We start from the raw sequence: 10,294 nt of genomic DNA, 5'->3' as shown, positions 1-10,294 counted from the left end.
AGAAGCAACGCGGCAGGTTACCAGCTGCATCCTCAAACCCGACTCGGCGCGAGGGCAGTCTGTCCCCGTCCCCTGCAGCCGTGCCCCGCTGCGCAAAGCACAGGACTAAGTGCGACGTGTCTGCGCTGATAACACAGCAAAGAAGACCAACCTTCTTACATGTCATCTGAGATGACACTTTCAGAGCTTTTATCCCGGAGACAATACCACCTGCAAAACCCAGTTTAGAGTGGGAGGATGTATAGGTAAGCGAGGCTGCCATGCCCGCCTCAACTCTTCCAAATGCAACAGCTTCAGTGTCTGTGAGAGTTAATTCTCTCCCCTGAAGGATCAAACTGAAGGGTCCGGCCGAACCTGCCCCGCGCCCCGGGACCGCTGGGCGCCCACGCGACCCCCGCAGGGACAGCAGCAGCGCGACGGCCACTCCCGCCCCCTTTGGGGATTTGGGCGGAAAGAGGACGTCCCCGACTCGCGGGGACACGCGGGAGGCCGGGCAGGCGGGTGGCAGGGCGGGTCCCCCTCCACCCCGGGGCGGGGCCGCCACGACCTTTCCGACCCCGGAGCGACCTGCGCTGCCGGGAATTTCCCTGGCCCCGGGCTTGCTCACTTCCCCGCGCCGACCGGGGATAAAAGCGCTTCTCCCGACTCCGGGAGCCACAGAGTCCGCTCGGCCAGCGCTCGCTCCCGCTCTGCAGCCGCCCGCACCGCCGCCGCGACTCTCCGAGCTGAGCCCCATGGCCCGCGCCGCCGCCGCCCCCCGCGCTCTCCGGCTCCTCGGCGCCGCGCTGCTGCTGCTGCTGCTGCTCCCCGCCGGCCGCCGCGCCGCAGGTGACACTCGGCGGCCGCAGCCCCGGGGCGGGGCGGGGCGGGGCGGGGGCGGGGGGCGCCCACCCGGGACGGCGCGCTCACCCGGTGCGTTCTCCCCGCAGGGGCGCCCGTGGCCGCCGAGCTGCGCTGCCAGTGCCTGCAGACCGTGCAGGGGATTCACCTCAAGAATATCCAGAACGTCATGGTGACGCCCTCGGGACCCCACTGCGAGCAGACGGAAGTCATGTAGGTGACCCCCCGCCCCGCGGAGCCCCGCTGCCCCCGCCCGGCCGCACCCCCGCTAACGCGGACCCGCCTTCTCTCCGCAGAGCCACTCTCAAGAGCGGGCAGGAGGTTTGTCTCAACCCCGAAGCCCCCCTGGTCAAGAGACTCATCAACAAGATGCTGAACAAGTGAGTTGTGCCTTTTACTCACACGCGGGACGAGACCCATAGGTCCCCACTCCTGGCAAGTGTCCCCGGGAGTTTTTATCAAGGGTTTAGCTGAAGGACTGAAAATCAGGGACTCTGCAGTGATTCCCTGCCCTAAGGGTAACCTAGGCTCCACTTTTGATGTTTCCTGTAACCCCAGGGAAAGTACTGAATCTCTTTAAGTCTCAATAATGTGGAAAAATAAAAACAGCTACTTCAAGTGTTTGCTATGAGGTCTAAGTGATGTCCCAAATGGAATTTTTTATTCCACTGGGACATTACATTTTCCAGCTTTTTGAAGCTAATAATACAATTGGGATCACAGGCCCCTTATTCCTAATTAGGATCCAGGAGCCTGGCATTTTCTGCATCGTGGGGCAGTGATGTAGGTGGTGGCTACATGGCAGGGGATTATGCAGTCAATTTATCGAATCCTATTAATAGCAACAATTTTCTCCTCACAGGGCCAGCACCAACTGAGATAGAGAGAAGGCAAAAGCCTATAGCTCACTGTTGCAGACTTAGTGAAATGGGGCCAGAAGATGAAAACCTCCTGAGACTCCCTGGGCTGTGTTTTAATGTATTTGACTATTGACGAAGAGTATCATTCTATTTTTTTTTAACATATGTATTTATTTATTTATTTATTTATTTTCTCAAAGCTAGCATATTAATGTCCTAGCTAATATTTAAAGACATCAATTGGGTAATTTGCTGTACTCTTATTTTAAAATTTTAAAATGACTTTTTAAAAGGTCATTTTCATGTTCCATCAAAGTTGGTTCAGCTCTATTATTTAATTTGTAGATGATGAATCTTAAATATTCTTCATTCATTAAGTTATTATTTCTAGGGGGGACAGTTGGGGGAAACCATACCATATCATTCACCATGGTAAAGGCTGGAGATAAATGGTGTGGGATCCAAGCAAATACATCCCTGTTAAGGTGGTGGGATGTGGGCGTACATCTGCTTTTGTACTGTTGAGAAGAATGCCGGTTGTTATTTATTGAGAGAGTTTCACAGTATGTGGTCAACATTTCTGATGTTGAAGCTTTAAAAACTCCAATGTTTTAAATATCCCTTGGACATTTTATGTCTTCCTTGTAAGGCATAATGCCTTGTTTAGTGTTAATTATGTGGTGCTTCTCTATGTCTTGAAATAGAGAAGTCTAAATATTTATTAATGTGTTTTTACAAATAGCATGAAAATAAAGCTATTTACAAAAGTTTCTTGTTTATGTTTTTTTTTTCTTTTTTCCTTCTTGATTTGTTGTTCCTTCTGAATACCCAAGTACTGTAAGTTTATAACTGTAGGTCACACCCACCTAGAGACTGCTGCGAGCGCGGGCACTCCTTAGTTCCACTCCTGTTCACAAAGGTGTATTTGATGGTTTTTCCAAGTCCTTGCGGTCCCCCACCTTGAGAATCTCCATTTTACAGAAAATATTCATTTTGTTTCCGTATAAACAACTGTTATTCAGTCGGAGCTCTTTAAAATTTTGCGAATGTTAATACATGTTTTTTAAAAAGAGCTCTCATTTAAATTATTTTGTGAAATGGTTTTTCAATTATACATTCTTTTCCCTCTTAATGAAGCTGGGGGCTAAACTGTACGTTACATTCTTCCTTAGAACTCGAACCATTTTTATAATGGGGGGACGGAAAGCAGGAAAAGTGAGTTGGCTGAGTGTTTCAACTGCCTAGGGTCTAAGTGAGAAGGTCTTATTTTCTTATCTCAAGACGTGGACCGTTAACAATCACCAAGTGTAATGCTGTTCCAGTGTTTCACAAGTATAGTGATGGTTCAAATATTTCTAAACCTGAAAGTTTGGATTTAAATGCCCCCTGGGTCAGTGGGGGTACATCCAGCTTTCGCAGCAGAAACAAAGGCAGTCATCGCATGACTTGGAAAGCATTTGAGCTGCCTGGAAGAGAATGTATTCTCAATCTGAAAGGGAGGGCAATTTGTGCACGAATGGGGAAGGCCAGGTAGGGTGTGTGCCCGTCTCTGACTCAGGACCTACTTCCCGGGCACATTCGTAGCCTTCAGGAGGAAGTATAGCACAAGCCCACGCTTGTGTTAAGTTGCTGGGTAACTGCAGACAAGAAACAGTGACTTGGAGCCTCTATGCTCTCCCCTGAAAATTAAGTATACTAGTCTCTTCGTAACTCCTATGGTACTTGCTCAGAATGAGGGAGATGGACAGAACAGCGATCTTTAAATATCGAGGTAAACACATGCAAACCATTCTGGAAGATCCAGAAGTGCCAGCACCAACTCCTTCCTTAACCCCAAGTCAAGGTCAATGTGTTTTAGGCTGTGGAAAAGAAAACTTCCTTGGGTTTCTCAGTGTTCTTGTAAAAGTTCTCACCTCTTCACATACCATAAGCGTTAATCTGTCATTTGTCTCATGAATTGCTCTGATCCTAAGAGATGATCAAACTTTTCTAATCTCCTAAAAGAGGACCCAATGGTTACATCCAGGCACAGGCGTCAGGTTAAGCCTCAGGGTGGTGGGAGACTGGAAGGCTAGCCCTCCAAACATTTACAGGTCAAAAGAGATAAAGCCACAGACTTTGGAGGCACCTAAAGGTCTTATCAGTGGAGAGGAGGGGTAATCTGACTCTTGGAAAGATTTACTTATATAACACGGGGTTAGAGTTGGGATTTAGTTTTAGCAAGTTAGGAAGGAGACCCTTCAAGGAGGACAGTGGAACAAGTCCTCCTTCCCCTTTATAAGCAGAGACGATTGTATCCCCCAGCTCCCCTTTTTGGAGTGAGACAACCCGCTTTTGTCACATTACCCCAGGCATAAGGCCTGAGGCAAGCAGGAAGTGATACTTCTGCTTTATTGCCTCACTGGGAGGTAATAAATAAGAAATCTGTCTGATGCAGAACATCTCCATATACATTCAGGATAAAATTTTAAGGTATGAATATGACAATCTCCACATAAGCCTTGTTAACTTTAAAAGTTAACAAGGTGACTGAAAAGAAAGATGAAGAAGCTTCAGCTGGTTCATGCGTTGTTTGAGAGAAGAGGCTGTGAAGAATCAGACTGGTCTGACCGTGGCTTTCCATTCCTAATGCCTTCTGTGTGAGTAGAGGTCAAATTTCTCCATTCATCGAAACCTCATTGCTCCTCTCGTAAAAGGGGTACAAGAATAGAAACTCCTCCATGTAGTTGTTACAGAATGAAGCATTATAATTTGAGTAAATTGCTAAGCAGTGCCGAAGAGATGATGGTGACCCCTGTATTTCTGTAAAGAAGGGGAGCGATCTGACCCAAGCACCAGTGTTCTGTTGCTATTGCAACAAATTATCACAACTTTAGTAGCTTAAGACAATACAAACTTACACTCTTCTCGTTCTGGAGGTCAGAAGTCAGATGTTAGTTCTACTGGACTAAAGTCAAGGTGGCCTCAGTGCTGGCACCTTCTGAAAACCCCAGGAGAGAGTCCATTGCCTTGATCTTTCCAGCTTCCGGAGGCCATCAGCCTTCCACAGATCATGGCCATCTTTCTGAAACTTCCCGGCGATCAGCATGGCCTTCTCAATCTCTTTCTTGTCCTTCTGCACTGCTACCTCCCCTTCTGTCTGATTCTGACTTCTGCATCCCTTTCATGAGAATCCTTGTGATTATATCAGGCCCACCCAGGATAATCCAGAATAATCTTCCCATTGCAAGATCCTGAGTGTAATCACACCAACAAAGTTTATTTTACAATGAAGGTAGAAGTTATATACAAATTGTGTAGGTTCTGGGGATGAGAATGTGGACATCTTTGGCAACCCATTATGCAGCCTTCCACAAGAGACCTGAATTCCTGTATTCAAAGCACTTTTCATTAGACTAACAAAATGTACCTGTTGCAGAAGGGCAGTTTGAGATTGTGGGAGGAACCAAAATGGTACCAACACTGGCTAAGGGTCAATAAATGCAGCTACTGTTAATGTTCCTAAGTTAAACCAAAGGAGATTTAAGTCTTTCCTCCCGATTGCTACTACTGGAAAGCTTTCAAGTGAACCCAAATATATTTATCACACAACGGGAGGGAAGACATGAATGACTAGAAGAGCAAGAGGAGGGTCTGGGTCTGCATCCACCGTGGGTCCTCTGGCTTGCTCTTGTGAGAATGTATACAATTTCTGGACATGAGCAGCTCTGTTTCGAAGCTCCATTTTCCTTTCCAATGAACTTTTGAACTGGACAAAAGTAACTTTAAAACTGAGCCAGTCAGGGTGATTGTTTTGCAAGCAGTTGTTGGTAAAACCAACAGGACAGTTGGTGGCCAGACTAAAAACTACTGGTCTGGCTTTCTGAGAGCAGAGTAGTTCATGAGCGCATACCAAGAGTGGTCTCATCAGACAACACCAATATATTTGATCAACGTGTGAACACATTTGGCTCAATCTGTTAGCACCAGTCATGACTTTTTCCCTCCTCCTCCCCCCTTACTCAAGTCATGTGACTGCCCCTCCCCCAACCCTTCTTCTGCTCATAAAATCTTTGCTCCCTCAGCTTGGGTGTGGCACTTTTCTGGTTACACTGGAATCTGCGTTTCCTCCTGGAATTGCCATTCGGAAACTCCAAATAAAGGCCTTTGTTTTTCAGTTCTGCCTCCTTTTCTTGGTTGACACTCATAGATATGAAAGCTTTCCTGTAGCAAACTAAAATGGCAAGAGAGGGTATCACATGAAATCGTCCACATGAAGTTCAGATTTGGCATACCAGACAGCCTTCTGCTGGGAACATCAAGATAGCAAGTGGAGGACAGAGTATTTGAGAGGATGGCCACCGGTCGATGAGGGCAGGAACGATGTTCTTTCTTCAGATCAGTCTTAGAACAGTGAGATGTAGTGTGACCATTGACTCTGAGAAACCAACAGGAAATAGTAATGGAAGCAGCACCTGAGGTTTCCAGGGAAAGAAGCCAGGACCGAAGAAGAGGAATGATGGCTGATCCCATTCTGTGAAGATGATTCCTTGTTTGGGAGTTCTTCTGAGATATCTCTAGAGAATTCCAAAAACTGACAAACTGTGAGCTCTATGAGAGATAGACGTCCAGCAATACCAATGTAGATTAGTGGTATCTCTGCTGGAACAGAAAAATTTTAAGATGAGAGTTCTGTTTTATCTAAACATCTCCATAAAACAGAGGCTGAGGCAGAAGTCTTATTAAGTTCACCAGCCCACATCTGGGACCTTATCTTCACCTGTGTGCATGGCGTTCCTTGGGGATCATTTCATCCTCTGCCTTCAGAGTGATAGTGACAGGTAACTGGGACTGTACCTTTTACTTTGAGCAGTCCTCTGAAAAGAAAATGAGGCTGACCTGAGCAGTCGTGAACACATCAAATGGACCCAGACATGAAGAAGCCAATTAGAATTCAGAGAAGTCTGCTCTTTGGACCACAAAACACACAAGCACTCAGACCACCTAACTCAGTGCCCTCAGAGCTATCTAAGTACAAAGCAAGGAGGAGAACCAAGGTTTTTGAATATTAGTCCAATCTAGAGGACCATCAAAGAGGCCTGTGAGTTGACCGTGACTCTAGCCTCCTCTGTGAGCGTATGGTAGAGCCACCATTTCCCTTTGCTTCTCCAGAATCCCCTCAGACCCCTCTCCATGAGCCATTGCAGTGTGGGCTAAAGAAAAATTACGGGTACTGTGACCAAACACACTTGAAAGGAAAAAAAAAAAAAAAACAGTCTCTTCCTCGTCTTGTGACCTTGCCAAATTACTTACCTCATCTGAGTTTCAATGTTGTCCTCATCGGTAAAATAAAAATGATCCTTGAAGCATTGTTGTAAGGTTTCAAGATAGATAGACTAAAAGCTGGGCTTTTATCAGTCTTTATAGACACAATTCAATGACACCTCCCCTTGTGAGGACAAATGAGATATACTGATTATTGAGGTTATGCACATAGTGGTACTGTATCAGTAACTATATTATTTAAAGGATTTGACTTATTGATGCAGAAAATAATGTTAAATATGACATAACCAAGGCCATTTAACAAAACAATGAATAGAACTTGAGCTCATAAGCCACTGCCAATAATTCAGTTTTGAGAACTTTTGAAACTTAACATACTGCTCTTGACAGGACAAGACTTATTAATTTATCAGTCAATGGCAGATTCCATTAAGACCTTAAATATGATTGGGCAAGTAGACATAAAAGACAAAGATACATGAAAGCATATTCATTTCCTACTTTGTGCAAGCATGGTTTTTAAAAAGATGCACAAACTTTCTCATGACAATATTCTCTAAATCATCATTAGCTGAAAATGACATTGGATCTGCTAAAAAACAAAATTCAACTGAATAAATTTGAAGATCTACTTGACTTCATTAAACGATTAATGAATCAGGCAGCATTCCATGTAGCAAGTAGAGGGGAGCTCCACTGAGCAAGACAACAAGAAAGGTTCTTTAAAAAAAAAATATATATATATATATATATATATATATATATATTTTTTTTTTTTTTTTGAAAAAGGAAAAAAGAAAGAGAACCTTCCATCTCACAATCCTGAGATCATGATCTGAGCCAACATAAGAGTCCAAAGCTCAACTTACTGAGCCACGCAGGTGCCCCCAACAAAAAAAGTTCTTGAAGGTAGAAAGAGAGCATTAAAAAAAGAGAAGGAAAGTTAGAAGGGAGGGAGGGAGGAAGGAAGAAAAGAAGGAAGAAAGGAAGTTATTAGCAAGGAATGCATTGTTTAGATAAAGCAGTCCTAGAAGACATCTATCAGTAAATTTCCTAGTATCGACCTGGTGATTCCATATTGACCTGGAGATTACATTTTGAGTGGTTAAAGATTACAGCACTCTGGGAATGCAGTTGAAACTGCATTTAGATAAGGTAGTAAGTCTTGGTTTACTGATTTGAGGTTTTAATCCAAGTGATGTCATGTGGGGTTTTTGTTTATTTGTTTGTTTGTTATAGATTACTCAAAGTTGCACAGTTCCACTCCCAAAAAATAATAAAGCAAAAAGTTTTTATCTCTGTTATCAAATTTATGGCATTCTGTACTCCCCATCCCTCCCAAATAAACAAACGAGATAAATAATTTTACTTCCTTATTGACTTGGAAATACCCCTCTGATAATCTTTTCCTTTCAGTCTTCAACCGGGAAAGAGAAAGCCATAAAAATTCATCTCCAGATTGCAGTCCATAAAGAATATTATTGTGCTAAATCCACCGAGGTCTGAAATCAAAAGTGCCTACTGAGACCTTACAAACTTTTTTTAAATTTTTTTCCTTTTATCCACTGGAGTGTTTCATAAAAAAGAAACTAGATCTAAAGTTTTTTTTTTTTTTGGCTTTAAGCAAAATAAAAACTGTGAAATATCTAAAATTAAACCAGACATACATGCAGATTGTTGAGTGTCAAAGAAGTCTATGTAAAGGCAGAACAAAATCTATTAATTACCTTGAGATGCTGACTACAATGGTTTGTACTTCTTTTATTAAGGATGATAGTAGTAATACGACTGCAAGACAATCTCAGACAGTTATTTTAATGTTGGATTGCTGATGAAATTATTATATTCACCTGAGATCTCACATTTCATTATCATATTAATAAATTTTCAGAATGAGATAGTTAATTTTATGCTTCTATAGGTTATCTTGATGACACTACACTGTAGGAGCCAAGGGCAGGCTGCCCCAAAGTGTGCCACTTTGGCACACTGATTATTTTAAATAAAACTTACTTAGGAGCCAGCATATTTAAGGACATTCAGCTTCTCCTCTGTCCCCCTCGAAGTAGAGAATAAATTCTCCCACATGAAAGGTACCCTCCCTGCCCCAGTAACTGAAGACACAGCCTCATCAGAAGAGATGGGAAATTCAGGGCCTAGAAGGTTGTATACGCACCTTCAACTTCATCCTACAATGCAATTTTACAAATGGTTATACTTGACTTAGTCTGCCTACAAACAATTTTTGCATGTTCCTCTTCCTCCCCCTACTGGCCAACAGACTTAAAAAATTGTTGACTAATGGTATCTTACTGTAGTTGTTTTTTTCTGTTCCCTCTCTTTATTTTATTATTTTTTAAAGACTTCATTTATTTATTTGACAGAGATAGAGAGCACAAGCAAGGAGGAGAAAGGGGCAGGCTCCCTGGAGCCCCATGGGGGGTTTATCTCACATGACCTGAGTCAAAGGTAAACGCCTAACAACTGAGCCACCCAGGTGCCCCATTTCTCTCTCTCCTTTTTTAAAAATTTTTTTAATTAATTTTTTAAATAAACATATAATGTATTTTATCCCCAGGGGTACAGGTCTGTGAATCGCCAGGTTTACACACTTCACAGCACTCACCATAGCACATACCCTCCCCAATGTCCATAACCCCACCCCCCTCTCCCAACCCCCCTCCCCCCAGCAACCCTCAGTTTGTTTTGTGAGATTAAGAGTCACTTATGGTTTGTCCCCCTCCCGATCCCATCTTGTTTCATTTATTCTTTTCCTACCCCCAAACCCCCCACATTGTATCTCCACTTCCTCATATCAGGGAGATCATATGATAGTTGTCTTTCTCCAATTGACTTATTTCGCTCAGCATAATACCCTCTAGTTCCATCCACATCATTGCAAATGGCAAGATTTCATTTCTTTTGATGGCTGCATAGTATTCCATTGTGTGTGTGTGTGTGTGTGTGTGTGTGTATATATATATATATATATATATATATATATATACCACATCTTTATCCATTCATCTGTTGATGGACATCTAGGTTCTTTCCATAGTTTGGCTATTGTGGACATTGCTGCTATAAACATTCTGGTGCACGTGCCCCTTCAGACGACTACGTTTGTATCTTTAGGGTAAATACCCAGTAGTGCAATTGCTGGGTCGTAGTGTAGCTCTATTTTCAACTTTTGAGGAAACTCCATGCTGTTTTACAGAGTGGTTGCACCAGCTTGCATTCTCACCAGCAGTGTAGGAGGGTTCCCCTTTCTCCACATCCTCGCCAGCATCTGTCATTTCCTGACGTGTTAATTTTAGCCATTCTGACTG

At 43.5% G+C, this 10,294-nt stretch overlaps 1 protein-coding gene across 1 annotated transcript; it reads left to right on the top strand.

The window, feature by feature from the left end:
- The first annotated feature begins 697 nt into the window (after window positions 1-697).
- On the top strand, window positions 698-2,467 carry LOC116857060 (growth-regulated alpha protein-like). The gene is made up of 4 exons (XM_032840921.1): window positions 698-828; window positions 930-1,053; window positions 1,137-1,220; window positions 1,703-2,467. Exons 1-4 carry the CDS (start codon window positions 735-737, stop codon window positions 1,716-1,718), a joined length of 318 nt encoding a protein of 105 aa, XP_032696812.1. The 5' UTR covers window positions 698-734; the 3' UTR covers window positions 1,719-2,467.
- Window positions 2,468-10,294: the final 7,827 nt, after the last annotated feature.

Source organism: Lontra canadensis, unplaced genomic scaffold, assembly GCF_010015895.1.
Source record: "Lontra canadensis isolate GAN:19392208 unplaced genomic scaffold, GSC_riverotter_1.0 scaffold1, whole genome shotgun sequence".
Taxonomy (NCBI): Eukaryota; Metazoa; Chordata; class Mammalia; order Carnivora; family Mustelidae; genus Lontra; species Lontra canadensis.
The sequence above is the reverse complement of the archived record's forward strand: the minus strand, read 5'-3'. Positions and strand labels throughout refer to the sequence as shown.

Coding starts and splice junctions, on each gene's coding strand:
- LOC116857060 (XM_032840921.1), top strand. CDS start 735: ATGGCCCGCGCCGCCGCCGCCCCCCGCGCTCTCCGGCTCCTCGGCGCC. Junction 829..929: donor CGCCGGCCGCCGCGCCGCAG/GTGACACTCGGC, acceptor TTCTCCCCGCAG/GGGCGCCCGTGGCCGCCGAG. Junction 1,054..1,136: donor TGCGAGCAGACGGAAGTCAT/GTAGGTGACCCC, acceptor TTCTCTCCGCAG/AGCCACTCTCAAGAGCGGGC.